This window comes from Danio rerio, chromosome 5 (genome assembly GCF_052040795.2).
Source record: "Danio rerio strain M-AB ecotype USA chromosome 5, GRCz13ab, whole genome shotgun sequence".
NCBI lineage: Eukaryota > Metazoa > Chordata > Actinopteri > Cypriniformes > Danionidae > Danio > Danio rerio.
In genome coordinates this window covers 75,486,650-75,510,000 of record NC_141025.1, presented here as the reverse complement: position 1 = coordinate 75,510,000, position 23,351 = coordinate 75,486,650, and the positions used below count along the sequence as shown (strand labels likewise).

Genomic DNA, 23,351 nt, shown 5'->3' with positions numbered 1-23,351 from the left:
TAATTCATGCTAGAATCATGGTAGTAACATGCTAATTGATGTTAGAATCATGCTAACAACATGCTAATTCATGCTAGAATCATGCTAGTAACATGCTAATTCATGCTAGAATCATGCTAACAACATGCTAATTCATGCTAGAATCATGCTAGTAACATGCTAATTCATGCTAGAATCATGCTAACAACATGCTAATTCATGCTAGAATCATGCTAGTAACATGCTAATTTGTGCTAGAATCATGCTAGTAACATGCTAATTTATGCTAGAATCATGCTAGTAGCATGCTAATTCATGCTAGAATCATGCTAAAAACATGCTAATTTATGCTAGAATCATGCTAGTAACATGCTAATTCATGCTAAAATCATGCTAGTCACATGCTAATTCATGCTAGAAGCATGCTAACAACATGCTAATTCATGCTAGAATCATGCTAACAACTTGCTAATTCATGCTAGAATCATGTTAGTAACATGCTATTTCATGCTAGAAGCATGCTAACAACATGCTAATTCATGCTAGAATCATGCTAGTAACATGCTAATTCATGCTAGAATCATGCTAGTAACATGCTAATTCATGCTAGAATCATGCTAAGAACATGCTAATTCATGCTAGAATCATGCTAACAACATGCTAATTCATGCTAGAATCGTGTTAAATCATGCTAAAATCATGCTAGTAACATGCTAATTCATGTTAAAATAATGCTAGGTACATGCTAATTCATGCTAGAATCATGCTAGTAACATGCTAATTCATGCTAGAATCGTGCTAACAACATGCTAATTCATACTAAAATCATGCTAACAACATGCTAATTCATGCTAAAATCATGCTAGTAACATGCTAATTCATGCTAGAATCATGCTAACAACATGCAATTTCACGTTAAAATCATGCTAATAACATGTTAATCCATCTATCTATCTATCTATCTATCTATCTATCTATCTATCTATCTATCTATCTATCTATCTATCTATCTATCATCTATCTATCTATCTATCTATCTATCTATCTATCTATCTATCTTTTCGTACTTTTTAAAACTGTTTAAATAAACTATTACCGTCAGGCTTTCACAAGCCAGCCTCAAAGTTTGTTCTCAAACTTTAGGAATCTAGTTATTATTAATATTATTATTCTTCTTCTGAGACTAAAAATTAAACTCTATCTCGTCCTAGGCCTTTCAAGCTATGACCATCAAACTCGGGTCAGACCTCCGAACTATTCTGACTCGAGTTGCTATATCTTTTCCGACTGATTCGACTTTCGGTTTTCCGAAAAACGTCCCGGGACCGTCGGAAAAATCCCATAAACTTAACATTGGATCAAACTTTGTGACCTCATAACTCCGCATCAGAATGTCACACAGACTTCTAACTGGGCTCATTTAACTCAGACTATCAAACTGCCAATGACTAACCACCTTTAAACTTTCTGGCCACGCCCTAGCAACCACTTTTGGACCCTAGAAACCGTCCCATAGACTTCCATTGCAAAAGACTCTCATTGACTTTATATGGGATCAAACTTTGTGAGCTCATAACTCTGCATCAGACTGTCCTACAGACTAATGGCTGAGCTCATTTAACTCAGTCTAGCCAGCAGCCAATCACCGATGGCCTTTTAACTTTCTAGCCACACCCTAACAACCAGATACTGCACCCTAGCAACTGTCCCATAGACTGCAATTAAAGAGGTTCAGACTGATATTGTCATGCTGCAGTGTGATAGAGACATGGGGGTTGTTTTTAACTGTTCATACTGGCAAGAAGCTTTGATACATCATCAGTCTAAGCTGTCAATCAACTCCATAGCAACAAAACAGACTAACCTAGCAACGATATGGCACCAGCTATATCTCAGCATCAGAACATCGTAGAGAGGCGGGGGTTGGCTTGTTTGACTCATGCTCTTACGCCATCTATCTATCTATCTATCTATCTATCTATCTATCTATCTATCTATCTATCTACATCTATCTATCTATCTATCTATCTATCTATCTATCTATCTATCTATCTATCTATCTACATCTATCTATCTATCTATCTATCTATCTATCTATCTATCTATCTATCTATCTATCTATCTATCTACCTCTATCTATCTATCTATCTATCTATCTATCTATATATCTATCTATCTATCCATCTATCTATCTACCTCTATCTATCTATCTATCGATCTATCTATCTATCTATCTATCTATCTATCTATCTATCTATCTATCTATCTATCTATCTATCTATCTATCTATCTACCTCTATCTATCTATCTATCTATCTATCTATCTATCTATCTATCTATCTATCCATCTATTTATCTACCTCTATCTATCTATCGATCTATCTACCTATATCTATCTATCTATCTATCTATCTATCTATCTATCTATCTATCTATCTATCTATCTATCTATCTATTTCTATCTATCTATCTATCTATCTATCTATCTATCTATCTATCTATCTATCTATCTATCTATCTATCATGCTAAGAACATGCTAATTCATGCTAGAATCATGCTAGTTACATGCTAATTCATGCTAGAATCATGCTAGTAACATGCTAATTCATGCTAGAATCATGCTAACAACATGCTAATTCATGCTAGAATCATGCTAACAACATGCTAATTCATGCTAGAATCATGCTAACAACATGCTAATTCATGCTAGAATCATGCTAGTAACATGTTAATTCATGCTAGAATCATGCTAACAACATGCTAATTCATGCTAAAATCATGCTAGTAACATGCTAATTCATGCTAGAATCATGCTAACAACATGCTAATTCATGATAGAATCGTGCTAGTAACATGCTAATTCATGCTAGAATCATGCTAGTAACATGCTAATTCATGCTAGAATCGTGCTAACAACATGCTAATTTATGCTAGAATCATGCTAGTTACATGCTAATTCATGCTAGAATCATGCTAGTAACATGCTAATTCATGCTAGAATCATGCTAGTAACATGCTAAATCATGCTAGAATCATGCTAACAACATGCTAATTCATGCTAGAATCATGCTAACAACATGCTAATTCATGCTAAAATCATGCTAACAATATTCTAATTTATGCTAAAATCATGCTAGTAACATGCTAATTCATGCTATAATTGTGCTAGCAACATGCTAATTTATGCTAGAATTATGCTAACAACATGCTAATTCATGCTAAAATCATGCTAACAACTTGGTAATTCACGCTAGAATCATGCTAACAACATGCTAATTCACGTTAGAATCATGCTAATACCATGCTAATCTATCTATCTATCTATCTATCTATCTATCTATCTATCTATCTATCTATCTATCTATCTATCTATCTATCTATCTATCTATCTATCTATCTATCAATCTTTTCATACTTTTAAAAACTGTTTAAACTAAATTAACTATTACCGTCAGGCTTTCACAAGCCAGCCTCAAAGTTTGTTCTCAAACTTTAAGAATCTAGTTATTTCTGATATTCGTCTTCCTCTACTATAGGGATGTCCAAACTCGGTCCTGGTGGGCCGGTGTCCTGGAGAGTTCGGCTCCAACCCTAATTGAACACACCTGAACCAGCTAATCAGGGTCTTGCTAACGCTATAGATGTACTAGAAACGTCCTGGCAGGTGTGTTGAAGCAAGTAGAAGATAAACTCTGCAGAACATCGGCCTTTTAGGACTGAGTTTGAACACCTCTGCTCTACTATAACCACCTCTAAAATCTCCACAGTAATGGATTTATTAGATTGATTTTCAATTGTCTAAATGTGCACTGTACTGAGCATGGTGTACTGTACTGTATTGTCAGCGGTGCAGATGATCATAACACTCTCAGGCACGGTTTTTACTCTCAGAACACATTTATCCGCTGCATGGCTATTTTCAACCCTTTGCGAAAGAACTGGGTCATCTGTGTCTTCCACAGCTGATCTCTCTCTCTCACAACCACACACTTCTGCAAAGTTGTGAACCAAGAGTACTCATTCATGGCAACAGGACGATGCACTGTGCCAGGCTGCCAGAATAGTTCAGAATGATTCAAGAAACACGCAGATGACTTGTTGTTAATGTCTTGGTCTACAAATTCACCCGATATTAACCTTGTTGAGCATTTGTGGTTGGAAAAGCAGGTTCAGGCTGTCACCAGCTCTGAAGGGTCTGACATTGTGGTACTAGATGTTAAGAAATCATTTTTTTCAACTGATTTTATGATACTGACGTTGCATATGTTGATTGTAAAGTCTATTATTAATGGTATTTGTGACTCTGCACCAAAGTAAGTGTCAATTTTGAACAACTGAGATTTATAAATCACCTTAATAAATGAGCTTTTCATTGATGTTTAGTCTGTTAGGATTGGACAAAGTTTTCCAGACATACAACTATTTGAATATCTGTAATCTGAGGGTTCAAAAAATCTTAACTATTGAGAAAATCCCCATTAATATTGTCTAAATAAAATTTATAGCAGTGCATATAAAAAATAGAGGTTTTATATATTTACAGTAGGACATTTACTAACTATATTCATGTAAAAGAATACGCAGATGAGTTTCTGTTAATGTTTTGGCCTACATATTCACCCGATATTAACCTTGTTGAGCATTTGTGGTTGGAAAAGCAGCTTCACGCTGTCACCAGCACCAAAGGGTTTGACATTGTGGTACTAGATGTTAACAAATCACACATACAACTATTTAAATATCTGTAATCTGAGCGTTCAAAAACTCAAATCCCCTTTAATGTTGTCTAAATTAAATCTTTAGCAATGCATATTAAAAACATATATTTACAGTAGGACATTTACTAATGATCTTAACTTAATATGAATAAAAATACTAATAATGTTAATATTATTATTTTGACCCATATCTGTGTATTATTGCCTACTGCTGTATTGTAATAAAAATACTTGTGCTTTATAAGCTTATTTTTGTGGTTAAGCATCAAATATTAGCAATATATTCTTCACAAAAGTAGTTTGATTTCTTTATTTTGTGTGCTTGTATGCTGCCAGATTGGTTAAGAATGATTCAAGAAATACGCAGATGAGTTTCTGTTAATGTCTTGGCCTACATATTCACCCGATATTAACCTTGTTGAGCATTTGTGGTTGGAAAAGCAGGTTCACGCTGTCACCAGCACAAAAGTATCTGACATTGTGGTACTAGATATTAACAAATCACATACAACTATTTAAATATCTGTAATCTGAGCGTTCAAAAACTCAAATCCCCTTTAATGTTGTCTAAATTAAATCTTTAGCAATGCATATAAAACATATTTACAGTAGGACATTTACTAATGATCTTAATATAAATAAAAGTACTAATAATGTTAATATTATTATTTTGACCCATATCTGTGTATTATTGCCTACTGCTGTATTGTAATAAAAAACACCTGTGATTTATAAGCTTATTTTTGTGGTTAAGGGTCAAATATTAGCTATATATTGTTTGCAAAAGTAGTTTGATTTCTTTATTTTGTGTGCTTGTATGCTGCCAGAATGGTTCAGAATGATTCAAGAAATACGCAGATGAGTTTCTGTTAATGTCTTGGCCTACATATTCACCCGATGTTAACCTTGTTGAGCATTTGTGGATGGAAAAGCAGCTTTGTGCTGTCAACAGCACTAAAGGGTTTGACATTGTGGTACTAGATGTTAACAAATCACATACAACTATTTAAAAATCTGTAATCTGAGGGTTCAAAAACTCAAACTATTAAGAAAATCACCTTTAATATTGTCTAAATTAAATCTTTAGCAATGCATTTTAAATGCTACTGATGCAGTTTAATAAAAATACCTGTGTTTTATAAGCTTAATTTTGTGGTTAAGCATCAAATATTATTGAATATTGTTCACAAAAGTAGTTTGATTTCTATATGTTGTGTGCTTATTGTCTCAAACTGCTTGATGCTTTTATTACAGCTAAGCTTCGATGTATTTTAAAAATAGATGAATATGTAGAACATGTTTAAGTAGGGCTGCACAATATATCCTGTATCGCATCAATATCACAGTGTGTGCATTTATTCATCCCTCAGGAACTTTGAGTGGAATTATAGCTAACCAGGAACCCTATTGTTGAGATATTATGAAGTTTAACCTTAATATAGTGTAAGTGTGCTTGTTTGTTTTGTTTTAAAGGCCTATGACTGCAACTGCATTTCAATAATTTGTGTACAAAAAATGATAACAATGAAAATACTGTTTATAGAATGAAGACTGCGCAGTTTTATTTGCTTACGTTTGATTATTCAACTTGTACTCGAATACAGTTAGACTCACCAAAAAAAACTAAAAACTAACATTCATGTAGATTATCTGGCCTATGAAATCATCCAAATCAATATCAAGTTATGATTTCTTTCCAAATTAAGTCATCTGGTGAAAAAAATATATTCATATCGCAATAAATATTGCAGGAAAAACTAAATATCGCAATATCTATCAATATATCAATATGTTTCCCATATCGTGCAGCCCTACATTTAAATATCCATTCTATCAAATAGCTTAATAAAATTCAAATAAAAGATTTTTAATGCCTCATGAAAAAAAAACAATAGACTCCATGTACTGTAGTTCCTGCATAGCCTATGTAGCTTATATAAAAATAAATCCGACTGCTGTTGAAGCCGGTGTTATACTGTCTAATGTGAAAGGGATTCAAGTGCTCAGTTGCGTAACTGCAGTTGTTTCATCAGATTAAATCAGTGGTGTGTTAAAAACAGCTGCTACAACCACAATATAACACTGCGTGCTCATTTGCAGAATAATACACACTTCTTAGGTGGTAAACGTCACAAAACATGCCTCAACTATATTTCTGTATGTATGTATGTGTGCTATATATATATATATATATATATATATATATATATATATATATATATATATATATATATATATATATATATATATATATATATATATATATATATGTGTGTGTGTGTATATATGTATGTGTATATATATATATATACACACATATACATACACATTAACACACACACACACACACACACACACACACACACATATATATATATATATATATATATATATATATATATATATATATACACATACATACAGTTGAAGTCAGAATTATTAACTCCACTTTGAAATTGTTTTTCCAAATGGTGTTTAACAGAGAAAGGTAATTTATGTGTGTGTATGTATATTTGTTTGTGTGCGTGTTTATGTGTGTGTGTGTGTGTGTGTGTGTGTGTGTGTGTGTGTGTGTGTGTGTATATATATATATATATATATATATATATATATATATATATATATATATATATATATATATATATATATAGTTGAATATATATATATATATATATATATATATATATATATATATATATATATATATATATATATATATATATATATATATATACAGTCAGAATTATTAATTCCACTTTGAAATTGTTTTTCTTTTTTATGGTGTTTAACAGAGAAAGGTAATTTTCACAGTATGTCTGATAATAATTTTTCTTGTAGAGAAAGTTGTATTTGTTTTATTTCGGCTAGAACAAAAGCAGTTTTTAATTTAAAAAAAATATTTCAAGGTCAAAATTATTAGTCTCTTTAAGCTAATTTAATTTTTGATTCTGTCTGGTTCCCATGTCTTATTGGCTGATTGCCATACGATGGGCTCTTCACCCTTGTGTATATTACTCCACCCACATAGAGTGATAGATCAATAAACTCACCACAGTTTGACAAGTATTGCAGCTGTTGGACAACATAATGTACTTTTGAGGTCTTTTCGGTGAGATTGTAGTTGTTTAGGTTGTTTATGTACTTTTATTTATAAGGATAGTGGCTGTTTCAAATAATTATAATTTTGGGTCTTCAGTGCGTCGACGGCCATCAGACTGTCATACTGAGCAGAGCAAAGACGGCTAATGTTCTGCCACAAGATGGCGACAGAGACCACATAAAAAGCTCTAGAGGAGAAAAACTCATTGTAATTTCAAACTACAGCTGATCAAATCATTATAAAACAGGTAAGTGATTTTCGATCTCCCTAATTTGTTTGTGCTGTATTTATATCATAGTCCGGTAGTATTTCTGGTAGTGTTTGCTTTGCTTTGTCTTTTTCAGGGTTAATTATTGTGATTTGCAACAGAGAAATACTGGGAAATCTCTGTAGACTGATGACATTTCATGCCGTTCAGCCTTATAATCTTAAAATGTAAGCAAAAATCACCAGTTTTATCATCACTTTAGACATTACCCTAGAGAATCATTCAAATACTAAGTCGATCTCTCTTTTTTGTGTGTTAAAATGCTGTATTTATACCATAGTACTATTGTGATCTCCCGACTGCAATAGAGTAATACTGTTTACAGATGGCATTTCATGAATGGCTAGGTGCAGCATGGAGACACCGCTCTTCACTTCTGTCTGTGACATCACGGTTATACACAATTATGCCATCAAACTGTTGTATAAAAGCAATATCACACTCATAGCAGTGCAATATAGCTGTATATCATCACTGGTGGGACACTAAGGCACTGCTACTCGTGTGATATTGCACATGTATATAATTATTAATAATATTTTAAATATTATTATTAATTACATTTTATATGTCAAATGCTTCTAAAATGTAGAATTTAATAAAAAAAAAATTCCTGTGTGTTTTTGCATGTGTCTGTTGTGTGTACTGTATGTGTGTGTGTGTGTGTGTGTGTGTGTGATGTGTTTGTCACACTCCAATACTGACATTAATGACAGTGACAAAAGTTTTCTCCACACATTTTAAAGGCAAGCAAGATACATTCAGTACAGGGCTTGATTTTTGTTCATTTTAGTCTTTTTTTTTTTCCTTTTTCTTTTTTTTTTTCTTGTTGCATGACAGTAAATTTAACATATTCAGGCAAAATTACCATATGAGGGAGTGCACTAAATGTATATATACATTAGTTTCAGGTTAACTAATGATAGTTCAGTCTCGCTAATGATTATGCATGTCGATTTAAAAAAAGGTCAATCGTTCGATCCATCTCGCCCAAAAAATAAATGTAACCAACTCGGGTACAATATTTAGATAAATCATTGAGCATCATAAACACAAAGAGACATTTAAACCAACCAGTGCTGTAGAGAGAAGACAGAAGTCGGCTTTTGTGAGCACTAAAGGGACCGGTGTTACTGTCGCGATCAAACCACCAGAGGTCACTGGTAAACATTCACACACACATAGGACTACAAATCTGCTTATAAATGGACTACATATTCAGTCATGCCACACACACCTGCTCCAAGTCTCCACTGATTAGACTCCCACAGCTGATGCTGCTTCTAGACTGATTACTGAACTACATAAACAGCACAGAAACACTCACTGTGGCTGAGTCTTGTTATCTGTTTTCTGTTATAGTGACAAAAGAAACGAGTTGTACTGTCACTACAACAGCTAGCGATCTAGTGGTTTGATCGCTGGTGATCGTGACAGTTACAATAACTGACCCATCTGAACTTTACCTTTCATTACACTTACAATAGCAGCTAAACTGGTCTCAGAACAGTACTCTGCATGGTTCGCATATCACATCTGTTTTTAACAGAGTGACTCTTTGTCGAATATACACAAAAACATGTTTGGGTTTTTGTTTTTTGAGGAAAGCAAACAGAGCTTTCCGATTCATTATTACAACATAAAAATAAAGAGTCAGACTTGTTGTGTAATAATAAAAACAGTAGTTTTGCTGATTTAAACCTGGCTTCTCGATTGTAACTCATATTAAAAGATTGCAAAACTCATCTCAGTTTCATTTATCTAGGATAGGATTTGGTGTGTGCCTGTTTATTGTGCTGAACTAAATCTTTTATTGTTCGATTTCATCGGGTTCAAAAGGATGACGTCAATACCACAGATTATAATGTGAGCTAGAGTTCCAGCCAATAAAAATACGTTGTTGGAATGTTTTCCTAACGCTCCCATAACATATTTCAAACATCTTTCTGAAACATTCAGTTTTTAATATATTTTTAAGGGAAGTTTCATAAACTAATTTCGAGAGGAGCACGTGATATGATTGAGCACAGCTGGCCACTCATGTGTAATCAGTAATAATCCAAAACGAGTGATCCTAGCGTACTATAAATGGATCACTTTCTCCTTTTTTCCATATCTTCATTTCGGAAGAATCCCCCCTTCCACCCCATCTCCTCCTTTTCCTCCCCTTTCTAAAGGGGGAACTATCGAGACCTACCTGATCTCGGATCCTCTGATATGCTTATTGACCGGACGGGAGCCCTGGGCTCAAATATCTCCGAGCTCAGGGTTCTCTCCCGGGACAGCATGCCAAACCTGCTATAAATGCTAAGCATATTTAAGTGGGAACTCTTGAACACAGAATTTGTGAGCACACTGCAGAAAATGCTTTTCTTACTTAGATTTCTTTGTGTTGTTTCTAGTCCAAACATCTAAAAATTCTTAAATCAAGAAGCATTTTGTAGGTAAGCAAAACATAATAATATGCCAATATTAAGTGAGTTTTTCCCTAAAACAAGCTAAATAATCTGCCAATGGGGTGAGCAGAATAATCTTGTTTTTCCTTTTGTCATAAATTTATTTTGCTTACCCCATTGGCAGATTATTTAACTTGTTTTAAGGAGAAACTCACTTCATTTTGGCAATTGTTCAAGTAGTGCTCATTGCATAGCCACTTGAGCAGAGCTGAGCTCCAGCAAGGGGGAGCTTGAGCTCTAGCTCCTCCTTCCATACACTTCTACGAGTGATGTCACTGAGGGTGGGGGTTAGGGGTGGGATAGGTGTACGCATTAAAACAGCTTATAGAAGGAGGAGCTCAAGCTCCCCCTCGCTAGAGCTCAAGTGGCTCTGCAGCGAGCAGTGTCTCCAATTTTGCGTGAACTAACCCTTTAATGGCCGCTTGTATTTTTACAAAGCTGGAGCTCAAGCTTATGGTTTTTCTGTGGTAGTCGTCAGCGGTGGGTGAACGGATGTATTTATGAAGTGTGTTTTGAGGCACTGCACATTGTGATATTCAGCAATGGCTGACGGGAAACCGAGTAAACCGATCTGTCTCTTTCTGTCTGAAATCACGGACACGTTTTAAAAGTGAAGCGCTTAGCTTTTCATTGTCACTGACGCAGTTTGAGTTTGTCAAACACACAAAGCAATACTAGCACAGTTCTCTGGTCATCTTAACCTATGACCTCTCAGGACTATTAGTGAACTATATGATCTTTAAATGATGACTCTGTCCGCTTAGTGCAAAGGATGCTGACCGCTGAAGCCATGACCCACACACACACACACACACACATGGTGCCTTGCAGAAGTATTCAGACCCAGAATGAATTCTTAAAATGCAGAACAGATTGCGTATAGATGTGCAATATTCAATAAAAATATGCAAGCAAACAGACCCTGTTATGTCCAGTTCATTTCGACTCACAGATCACACACTAATACAGATGAAGTTAGAAGCTAATTTATTAAATGTAAGAATAAAAACATGAGCAATATATATTATACTAATAAAACATATTAAGCCCTGTCATACACCGCACGATTTGTTGCTATTTTCAGACCAGCGCAACCCTAATTTTCCTGTTTTGTGCCAAATTGTTTATATAGTAAATTCATTTGCGCCCTCTGTGGACTCATCGGTGTTCTGGTCTATAAAGAAGGTGTGTTGAAGGGCCATGAAACCCCTCTCTTTCGGTTCAAGTTTACCTCTGAATTTTTTCAAACACTGCATCATAATGGGCGTGGAGCTCTGCGAGCGGAGGCAGGAGTGGGCGTGGCCAGCAGGGGAGAAAGAGGGGAGCGAACAACTGCTGTCAGTCGGCTCACAAAATGAGACACAAACCGTGAGGAGACGCATGAGTTTATAGTTTACAAAGTTAAAATGCAAAGAAATAAACAGTAATTGAATGCCCTGCTACGTTTGTTATTCGTAATTTCATATACAGATAACCACAATTTATATCATTATAAAGATAATCGTGTTAATGGGCCATTCTTCAACTACTGCACTTTTAGCCTTGAAGTTGAGAAAAATGTGTTCAAAAGTAGCGTAAAGGCCTCGTAAGTTTAAACAGTTTGTCTAGTTTTAAAATCTGTAAGAGGACAAACTTAGATAAGAAGAGAAACATTTTTCCCATCGTGAACTGAACAAATGTCAATTCCAGCACATCTTGATATACAGCTTATTTAACTAACTTGTATGCAATCTACCTGCTAAATTAATTAATTTCCTGTTTGGTGTGAACCCAGCATAAAAGTGTCATTATCGCCCCCTGTTGGTACACTGAGGCCTTAACATGCCTCACAGTGCGATGTTATGTAAACAGAGATTTCATCTCATCACAAAACGAAAGCGGCGAGAGCGTCAAAGTAGCCAAAAGTCATTCATTTTTTAATGAGAACCAGCGGCGAGAAACAGCGCGGCGCGTCTTCTCCGGTGTGAGCGTCGAGGATAGTTGAAATCAAGTCAACTTTATGGTATGAGCTATGACGCGGTTCGGCGGTAAGCAATCAGAATGAAATAGTCCACCGCTTGAAAGGTGTTTAGAGAACACAGACCTGTGAACTTTGGTTCCGACCACAGTAGTTCCTAAGAGTTGGATTATTGCGGTTGCCGGATTTACAATTATTGAAAATCGTGACTACGCGGGGCCCCCTAATCACGCCCCAACCTCCCTGCCCCCCCGCGGTGCGTGCCCTGCGGGCCCATCCGCTACACCACTGCAGACTTCCCTCTTCCCAGACACTTCCTCCAGCTCCTCTGGGGGCATCCCGAGGCGTTCCCAGGCCAGCCGAGAGACATAGTCCCTTCCAGCGTGTCCTGGGTCTTCCTCGAGGCTTCCTCCTGGTGGGACATGTCTGGAACACCTCCATAGGTATGCATCCAGAAGGCATCTAAAACAGATGCCCGAGCCACCTCAGCTGACTCGATGTGGAGGAGCAGTGGCTCTACTCTGTGCTACTCCCGGTTGACAGAGCTTCTCACCCCCTAAGGGTCACCCTGCCACCCTGCGAATGAAACTCATTTCGGCCGCATGTATCTGAGATCTTGCCCTTTCGGTCATGACCCAAAGCTCATGACCATGGGTGAGAGTAGGAACATAGATTGACCGTAAAATGCAAGCTTTGCCTTTCGGCTTAACCAAAACAGACAGATACATTGCTTGCTGCACCAATCCGCCTGTTAATCTCAGGCTCCATCCTTCCCTCACTCGTGAACAAAACCCCAAGATACTTGAACTCCTCCACCTGGGGTAAGGACTTTCCTCCAACCTGGAGATGGCAAACCACCTTTTTTCCCGAGGAGCAACATGGCCTCGGACATGGAGGTGCTGATTCTCATCCCAGCCGCATCAAACTCAGTACACTGAACTGAACTAAACTGAACTTTAACTCTTAAAACTGGACTGACGCAGTTTCAATTTACTATAATCTTCTATGTTACGTTGCTTTGACACAATCTCCATTGTAAAAGCGCTATACCCTGCTGAAAAATCCAGCTTAAACCAGCCTAGGCTGGTTGGCTGGTTTTAGCCGGTAGACCAGGCTGGTTTTAGAGGGGTTTTGGCCATTTCCAGGCTGGTTTCCAGCCATTTCCAGCCAGGTCCTAGCTGGTCAGGCTGGAAAATGACCAGCTAAATCCAGCTAAAGCCAGCTTGACCAGCCTGGTTTAAGCTGGACGTATCTGGTTTTGGCTGGCTGGACTCCCAGCCTGGCTAGGCTGGTCAAGCTGGTTTTAGCTGGTCATCTCTCAGCCTGACCAGCTAAGACCAGGCTGGAAATGGCTGGAAACCAGCCTGGAAATGGCCAAAACCCCTCTAAAACCAGCCTGGTCGACCAGCTGAAACCAGCCAACCAGCCTAGGCTGGTTTAACCTGGTTTTTTAAGTAGGGTACGAATAAAGATAAATCGAATTGAAACATCGAAAGCAGCGAAAACTAAATAAAAATAAAAATACCCATGCACATGTTGACATGGCCTAAGTCAGGCATGTCCAAGCTCAGTTCTGGAGGGTCGGTGTCCTGCAAAGTTTAGTTCCAACCCCAATCAGACACACCTGGGCTAGCTAATCAAGCTCTTACTAGGCTTTCCAGAAACATCCTTGCAGGTGTGTTGAGGCAAGTTGGAGCTAAAATCTGCAGGACACCGTCCCTCCAGGACCGACTTTGGACAACCCTGGCCTAAGAGAACTCGTGAGGGTCTGAATATGTTTGCAAGGTACCACGAACTCTCTCACACACCCTTCCCCCGACTGCACAGGTTCTCTTAAAGGGACAGGTGCACCGTTGTAAACACAAGGAGAGATGGAAAGGAGGGAAATGGAGGAAGACTTGTGATGTGTCCAAACAGCTGTTTGAAGTTGCTGCATGTTGTTTCCCGTCACACGCTGGAGTCTTTGCCACGCTCTCCTGCACCGCCAGAATGAAATGTGACAGGCAGTGAACGGACGCCCTCACCGTCGGGATGAAACATCCTCCCTTGTGTAAAGTCTGCCCGGCGTCCATTTTATGAGTGCAACACCAGCAATGGAGAGTCGGATTCAAAGTGTCACCGCATGCATACGCACAAACACTCCTTCGCAATTCGTGAATGCACAACCAGGCCCACGCAACAAAAATCTGCACAGAACGCCCATCATCATCGCACATCATTCACCCGGCGCAGGTTTGTTTGATAAATATTTGGCAAATTCAATAATGCTTCCAGCTGCCGATAAAAATAAAGCCTCAGTCTAATCGCAGAGAATCCATCTGGGCTGCGGATAACGCCGAACTCCTCACTGGCCTCCAACAAACGGCAGTGCTTCCTCCTGGAAGACTGAAACGCTGTCTGAATAAGCAAAATGTAAAAGGTGGTGGCGTTGGTGATGTTGCGGACAGCCGTGTTTGATCGGTAGGTTGTGCTGGATATTTGAGAAGGGTTACAGAGCAGTGCGGTATGGGCTGGAAGCATGTTGCAGAAGGCATGCAGGTGTTGGAATATACGGGAGAGCAGAAAAGCCATGGTTCGCCGTGATCCGTCTTTTCCCCCTTGCGTTCTCTCATTGTCTTTTCTGGCTGCACTTCATGATCATGTGGTCCTCCGGTTCCCTCACGCGCGGGACTCTTTCTTGGAGTGAGGCTTGTTGCCCAGGAGAGCATCGATCTCGCTCACGGTCTGAGGAGTCATCTGAGACAGCAGCTGAAGAGGAGGATAGCAAAATCAGCTCATCTTGTGATAGCATTAGGGTTGTTTAATTTTCGATACTAGTATTGGAAATACTTGTGGATATGGCAAAACATCTGGCATTGGTAGTGGCGAGTATTTGAAACCAACTTTTGTCCCTGGGTTAGCAGTTATTTTAGTCTCAATCTCGGTTTATGGGTTCAAATACTCGCCGATACCGACGTCAGAATTTTTGCTCTGTGTGTGTGTGTGTGTGTGTGTGTGTGTGTGTGTGTGTGTGTGTGTGTGTGTGTGTGTTACCCGCAGGGCGCCGAGGTTCTCAAGTAGTTGGTCTGTATTGGAGACACCAAGAAGCACAGAGCTGACCCCTTCACTACGCAAACACCATGCTGAGTGAGAGATTTCACAAATAAAACACATTTGTTTATTTATGACACAAAACTTTTATATACACAAACTGTTGAGGAATGCTTATCACATTATCTGTCTGTCTGTCTGTCATGCATGCTTCGGTCTGATTGGCAGACTTTAGACATCAAAAAGTGTATGTGTGGATTAAGACAGGGGTTCATAACCTTTTTCAATTCGAGGCCCATCTCCTACGAAAATATTTTGAAGGCCCAAACTGATTGTCTAGAGAAAATGCTCATATTAAAGCTTTATTTATGAGCAAAACATTTCTTTGCCTTTTATTATTCTCTCTCTTTTTTTTAAAATATACTTTTATTTAAACAATGAAACATTATATATATATATAATATATAATTTATAATTTTTATATATATATATATATATATATATATATATATATATATATATATATATTTTATATATATATATATATATATATATATATATATATATATATATATATATATATATATATATATATATATATTTATATATATATATATATATATATATATATATATATATATATATATATATATATATATATATATATAAATATATATACATACAATTGAAGTCAGAATTATTAGCCCCCCTGAATTATTAGACTGCCTGTTTATTTTTTCCCCATTTTCTGTTTAACGGAGAGAAGATTTTTTTCAACACATTTCTAAACATAATAGTTTTATTAACTCATCTCAAATAACTGATTTATTTAATCTTTGCCATGATGACAGTAAATAATATTTGACTATATATTTTTTAAGACACTTCTAATCAGCTTAAAGTGACATTTAAAAGCTTAACTAGGTTAGGTTAATAGGCAGGTTAGGGTAATTAGGCATGTTATTGTATAACAACAGTTTGTTCTGTAGACTATTGAAAATTAACCCAAAGGGGCTGATAATTTTGTCTGTAAAATGGTGTTTAAAAAATTAAAAACTGCTTTTATTCTAGCCGAAATAAAACAAAAAAGTGTTTCTCCAAAAGAAAAAAATATTATCAGACATATGGTGAAAATTTCCTTGCTCTGTTAAACATCATTTGGAAAATATTTTAAATAGAAGAAAAAAAATCTAAGGGGGCTAATAATAACAGCATTTAGGCTTTTTATCAAGCAACAAGTTGTCCACTGCTCAGTGAATATGTATAATCAGAATGTGCTAATGAAATAAGCACCGGGTCAGAATCCAAGTGTACATCAGCGACATCTGAAAGCACCTCATACCAGGCATGGGATGACAACCGGTTTCAAGGTTTACCGGGTTTGACCACAAAAATTGTTCCTAAGCTATTAGTAAAAGACTTTATTAATTTTTTAGGACAATAATATCTCCAGCAATCTTCCACGATTGAACAAGCAGTTAAAAAACAAATAGCTCACACTCCTACATCCAGCGTAGTGTAAACCTGAACATTGCAGTGGCTTTTAATATCCAAACATACCCAAAAAATGGCTTTTCAGGTTGTAACGAAATCTGTTTTTAAGCTAATGAAGACAGCAGAAGTCAAAGATTTATTTGTATGATGTTTACTGTTCCAAATGTTTGAAATGTTTCTTAAAATAAAAAATATAGTGTTCAATAGAGCGAAAAGTTGTTGCTTTTAGCCAGACGTTAAAAAAAGAACATATTTTTTATCCAAGGTTATCATAACGTCACAATCTTATACCCACCCATGCCTATAATTTCATATGCCGTGTTTATAAATGATTTTTCCCACCATAGTCCTAGTGTGAATTGTGCAGATTCTCACCAATGGCGAGTTGAGCAGCCGTGCAACCCAGCCTGTCGGCCACCAGATGGAGCTCTTTGATTTTGGCGAGCTGTCTGCGTCCTTCTTCACTGTAGACGCGCTCCTTCAGCCACTGATAGCCCTGCACACAAAACCAAACCTTCAGGTCAAGCACTGCACTGTAAATGCAGGATGACGATTCAATTGCAAAGTGATTGACATGGAGAAGCTGAAGAGAGTTGAGATACTTGAATCTCTCTCACCTTCATTGCGGCTCTTGAACAGTCAGGAACACCATCACTATATTTTCCGGTGATCAAACCACATGCTAGAGGAGACCAAGTCATCGCTCCGACACCTGAACATGAGACAGGTACAACACAGCTGGAGTTCACATCTGTCCTAATCAGTGACAAATTACAAATACTAGAGGAAACAGTAGAGCAAGTCCATGCAAATGTTAACCTTACCATGAAAAAATTTCAAAGCCAAACCCTTTCTATGTTTATTGTGTAGGCTTGACAGTACTGTAAAAATAGTCAAAAACGTCTCTGTCTGTGTTTTTAAACTATTATATTTAATTTAAGGTCACACAAGTGCCAATTTCACATCTGTCACATCCATAACCGAGCTTTCTCCTCATAAATGCAAAGATGTCAAATAAAATCAAACCAGTCATGCTTGTTCTCACTATAGAACAAACCCGCTCGCGAAAAACAGACACTCAGGCCCCGTTTGCACCAATACGTCTTAGTTTTCAAATGCATTTTAGAACGAAAACGATCCACACATACACACTGGCGTTCCATCTAGCATTCCCCAACAGCTCTCCATCCGCACTATACCACTGAAGATGCACATCACGTGACCACATACACACACACTATGTCATGTGCTCGAGTCTAGCATATGTGCACATTTGAGCTCCAGGAGTCAGCGGATGTTTTGAGCAAAGAACCCCAGAGAGCAGGCCCAGGTTGGCTAATCGGGCCAGGGCCGGCCAAGTGAACCGTGCTTGAGCCCGATTCAGCGCACTCACACGATCCAGGAAACGGGCCTGAGCACGGTACGGATGGCATAGTGTGAGTAGGCCCTAACTCAACCCCAACCTCCCTGCCCCAGTGGCGCACCTGGTCATACACAAACAGGAAAGTTAAGGCAATTCTAACGGTTTGGGCCCCCAGAGTTACTATTAGGGGCCCCCCAAAATCTTCAAAATCATTTGTTCGCGATCCCCCCCCCCCACCCTTCATTTTTGTCCATGAACCACCCCCAACAACCCCCCCCACACACACACTCTCCCCAAATTCATAACCCTGTCTTTGTTCCTGTACCAGGTTAGTGGCGCACATATGCTTTGAGAACTCCTGCATGAATTTTGAAGAATTAACCTATCCTGGACAGTGGTGTAAAGTAACTAATTACAAATACTCAAATTACTGTAATTAATTACATTTTCTCAGAAATTGTAATTTACTGAGTAGTTTTAAAAATGTGTACTTTTACCCTTACTTGAGTACATTTTTAGCACTGTATCTGTACTTTTACTTCACTACTTTCCTTCAACCTGCAGTCACTACAATTTTTTTCTTGTCTATAAGGATTAGAAAAATCAGTCCTGTAATTCCTGTCCAATCAAATCATACATCGAAGGTAAATCGCCTCATAATGAACTACCTCAAGACATGGATGATTTATAAATGCAACTGTTTGGAAGTTATAAAAGTGTCCAAGAAGACGTCCAAAATCAATATCAGTATTTGACGTCAATAGGATGTTGGTTTAAGATTTTAATGAGTTTCTAACACAACCTAAAATCAACGTCATTTAACGTTGTTATTAGACATCAAATAATGTTGTCCTTAGACGCTGGCTAGGCATTCAGTTTTGGTCACTTGACATTAAAACCTAAATCTAACCTAATATAAGCGTCCTATGACGTTGTGTGCCTCTGAGCAATAACTACATGCACTACAGAATGTTACGTTTACACACATCCACAAATTACATGGAAACGCATCAGCTTTTTACAGCGTAATACTCACTACTCAGGAGTACTTTTAAAAGGGCTACTTTTTACTCATACTTTGAGTAAAATTTACAACAGATACTTTTACTCTACTTGCACTACATTTTTAGGCAAGTAATGGTACTTTTACTTGAGTATGGTTTTTCAGTACTCTTTCCACCACTGATCCTGGATCATATTAAATCCTCAAATATCAAATCCAGCTAACTGAGTAATCCACACTCAAGGGAGAGTTTTAGTGCAAATGAGCTGAAAATGGACATAAAAGCCCTAAAAATATTATAAAAGTAGCTTTGCAGCACAGCGCTGTGGCATAATCTACTCCTTCAGTCCCTTTTTCTCTTTCAGCTCAACTATTATCACGCTGGAACAAAGGGTCAAGGTTAGCTGCAGTAAACAACCTCTGCTGGTAGACTGAGTAATGGAGAAATATTTGTGTAAAAGCATTGAAAGGTCCAAAAACATTCCTGTCGTTTCATGAAACGTTTTAATAAAAGCTGAAGTGTAAAAGTGAAGCTGGTTTTCAGGTAGTTTGTGTTGACTGACCGATCTTGTGGTAAAGCTCTGGCAGCTGCACCTCCACTTTATCCCTCTGGAAATAGTGATACTCGGCCTGTTCACATACCGGCGGGATTAAGTTGAACTGCCTCGCTACAGAGTACGCCTCCTGAACACAGACAAAACAAAGTTTAAATTGTATATCCAGTGGCTGAGATGGTGACAATCATTGCTGTACAAATAAAGTTTCACACACTAGTCATCAAAAAGCTGCTTGTTCAAACTGCTTAATTAAAATCAGTTGAAACGACACAATTCGTATGGGTTTTTTGGGGGATAACTTATTTGTTTGATGTGCAATCCACAAACATTTGTAAAAAAACAATTAAGTTATCTTTATTGATTTGTGTTGGCACAACATGAAGGTATTGTGAGGAACCTGGAATTGTTCACAGTGTATACATGCTGGGTTCCACAATCGATTTCCGTTGAGAAAACATGAAGGAATTAACTTATTAGTTTTTACAATTTTATGTGGATTGAACATCAAACAGTTAAGTTGTCGATTACCAATTAATTTAGTCAAACACGGGTAAATACATAAGAGAAGCGAGAGGACAATTTACTCTGTATAAAATTGTTCACAGGTTTTACTTCACACCTGTTTGACTCAATAGAATGGGTTTGGCAAATAATAATGCTTGTTGGAAATGTCAAAAAGAGAGAGGCACATTTATTCATTGCATTTGGGACTGTTCACTAGTTCAGGCTTTTTGTACGGTGGCCGGGAAGTGCAAAACAACATTACAAAGTTTGAAACACTTTAACAAAGCTCGAGACAAATTTACATTTTGAAAAACATGTTTACCTATCATCAGACACAATTACATAGGAAAAACAATTTAACCAAGGACGAAACAAATTTACATTTTAGAAAACAAATTAACAAGACGCAAAACACTTTTACAAATCCCGAAACAAATTTACAATTACAGATTCCCTACGGAAAGGGAATTTACCACACCCCGGAAGTGACGTAGAATGTACCACATAAAGTGTTTAATATATTTTTTACACTCAATATTTTTTGCTGCTTGTTCAAACTACTTATTTAACAAGACATTATTTAACATATCAACACAGTTCTTGAGTTTTTTTGTCAGGGATAACTTCATTGTTTTATGTTCAATCCATTTACGTTTACACTTACAAATTAATCGATTTGTGTTGTTGGATGGGTTGGGAGATGGATGGATGGATGGATGGATGGATGGATGGATGGTTGATGGAGGAATGTATGAGTATAGATGGATGGGTGGATGGATGAGTGTAGATAGGCGGATGAATGGGTGGGGTAGGTTGGGAGATAGCTTGATTGTTATGTTCAATCCACTTAAATTTCTAATAACAATTCAGTTAACTTAATCTATTTGTGTTGGTGGATGGGTTGATGGATGGATGGATGGGTTTGTGGATGGATGGATGGGTTTGTGGATGGATGGATGAATGGGTTAGTAGATGGACAGATGGATGGATGGATGAATGAATGGGTTGGTGGATGGATGGATGAGTATAGATGGATGGATGAATTGGTGGATTGGTGGGTGGATAGATAGATGAATGGATAGATTGGTGGATGGATGGATGGATGGGTTTGTGGATGGATGGATGAATGGGTTGATGGATGGGTGAATGGGTTGATAGACGGATGGATGGATGAATAGGTTGGTAGATGGATGGATGGATGGATGGATGAATGGGTTGGTGGATGGATGGATTGGTTTGTGAATGGGTGAATGGTTTGGTGGATAGATGGAGGAGGGATAGATAAATGAATGGGCTGGTCGAGGGATAAATGGATTGGCGGATGGATGGATGGGTTTATGAATGGATGAATGGGTTAGTGAATAGATGGAGGATGGATGGATAAATGAATGGGCTGGTGGATGGATGAATAGGTTGATGGATGGGTTGGTAGATGGATGGATGAATGGGTTGATGGATGGACGAGTTTCTGAATGGACAAATGGGTTGGTGGATGGATGAATAGGATGGATGGATGAATGGATGGGTGGGTTAGTGGGTGGATAGATGGATGGATGGATGGATGGGTTGGTAGATGGAGGGATGGATGGATGGATGGGTTGATGGATGGATGAATGGGTTGGTGGATGGATGGATGGATGGATGGATGGATGGGTTTGTGGATGGATAGATGAATGGGTTGGTGGATAGATGGAGGATGGATGAATAAATGAATGGTTTTGGTGGATGGATGTATGCATGGAAGTGTTGGTGGAGGGGTGGATGGATGAGTTTGTTGATGGATAAATGGTTTGGTGGAAGGATGGATGGATGGATGGATGGGTTGGTAAGTGGATAGATAGATAGTTGAATGGATGGATGGATGAACTGGTTGGTGAATGGATGGATGGATGGATGGATGGAGGATAGATGAATGAATGGGTTGGTGGGTGGGTGGATGGATGGATGAATAAGTTTGTGAATGAATGGATGGATGTACGAGTATAGATGGATATTGTGTATACTGTTTTCCACTGTAGGTACTGGTATATACACATCTGGTCATAATGATCAATGCATTATATTGTATGACACATGAATGCTTATGGGTTGATCTTTTGCGTATTGAGAGACTTCAGATCCTACCATGATCTCCATGGCGCTCCAGCGTGATGTGCCCCAGTACATGGCCATACCCTGGTTTATAACAAACGTCATGGCACGTACCACCTCTGTCAACACATAAGCCCAGCAGTGCAAGTGATCAGCGACATGGCATCAGTTCAACCCAGGCTCACTGGAAATATGTGCTCAGGGCTTCATTTTTAACAACTGACAAATATGTACCCTGGACTACGTTCCCTTGCAGTTTTTGTTTTCACAAATCCACTAGAGGGCACCGTAAGGAGTTTTTGACTATCTCAAATACATTATGGGACACGTGTTCTCATAGGATATGTGCCATTTCTCGTAAATCCACTAGAGGGCATATACATTGCAATAAATATTTACGTATTTCTCATGTGTGTCGTAGCGTTCATTTACACCTAAAATGCAGCCATATGTACATATTTCTCAGTTCTCAAAAATGTACACCAGGGCACATTTTTCCAATGAGCTTGTCTTGCATTAATTATGCATTCATAGCACATGCCGTAAAAAATGTAAAAAAATAATAACAGACCCTCCATGGGGCTGTTTACATCACTTCGGTTGGCAAAGACAATATCCACGTAATCCAGCTGTAGTCTAGACAGGGAGCCTCTGAGACCTGCAGATACAACACCATCAGCATCCACCCGCTCTGTCATTCTTATTATTACTGTTATTATTATCACAGTAATAAACAACACTTCACCTTCTATGATGTGCTTTCTGGACAGGCCTCTCTCTGTCTCTGCCCTGAGGATCACAGATGAGTCAGAGAGGATAGAAATGAAGTC

At 37.8% G+C, this 23,351-nt stretch overlaps 1 protein-coding gene and 1 long non-coding RNA gene across 11 annotated transcripts in view; one reads left to right on the top strand and one right to left on the bottom strand.

Annotated features, from left to right (window-relative positions):
• Positions 1-8,776: 8,776 nt before the first annotated feature.
• Positions 8,777-23,351, bottom strand: part of LOC100334158 (voltage-gated potassium channel subunit beta-3) — an 89,352-nt gene continuing 74,777 nt past the window's right edge. For 3 of the 10 annotated variants that reach the window (XR_015492030.1, XR_015492031.1, XR_015492033.1), the window contains 9 exons: positions 23,267-23,310; positions 23,093-23,179; positions 22,555-22,640; positions 19,933-20,053; positions 17,621-17,715; positions 17,379-17,499; positions 15,513-15,601; positions 13,922-15,227; positions 8,777-13,557 (listed from right to left, as the gene is read on the bottom strand). Coding sequence is in view for 4 of the 10 variants with exons in the window: in XM_087254596.1 (XP_087110722.1) it covers positions 15,138-15,227; positions 15,513-15,601; positions 17,379-17,499; positions 17,621-17,715; positions 19,933-20,053; positions 22,555-22,640; positions 23,093-23,310 (820 nt within the window). In the remaining 6 variants the exon portion in view is untranslated. Of the gene's footprint in view, positions 15,228-15,512; positions 15,602-17,378; positions 17,500-17,620; positions 17,716-19,932; positions 20,054-22,554; positions 22,641-23,092; positions 23,311-23,351 lie in introns of all 10 variants that reach the window. The other 7 variants (XM_087254597.1, XM_087254598.1, XM_087254599.1 and 4 more) reach the window with 5 other exon arrangements.
• LOC147844520 (uncharacterized) overlaps positions 17,467-23,351 on the top strand; it is an 81,242-nt gene continuing 75,357 nt past the window's right edge. The window contains exon 1 of the long non-coding RNA XR_015492061.1: positions 17,467-17,730. This is a non-coding gene — a long non-coding RNA (uncharacterized LOC147844520). The remainder of the gene's footprint in view (positions 17,731-23,351) is intronic.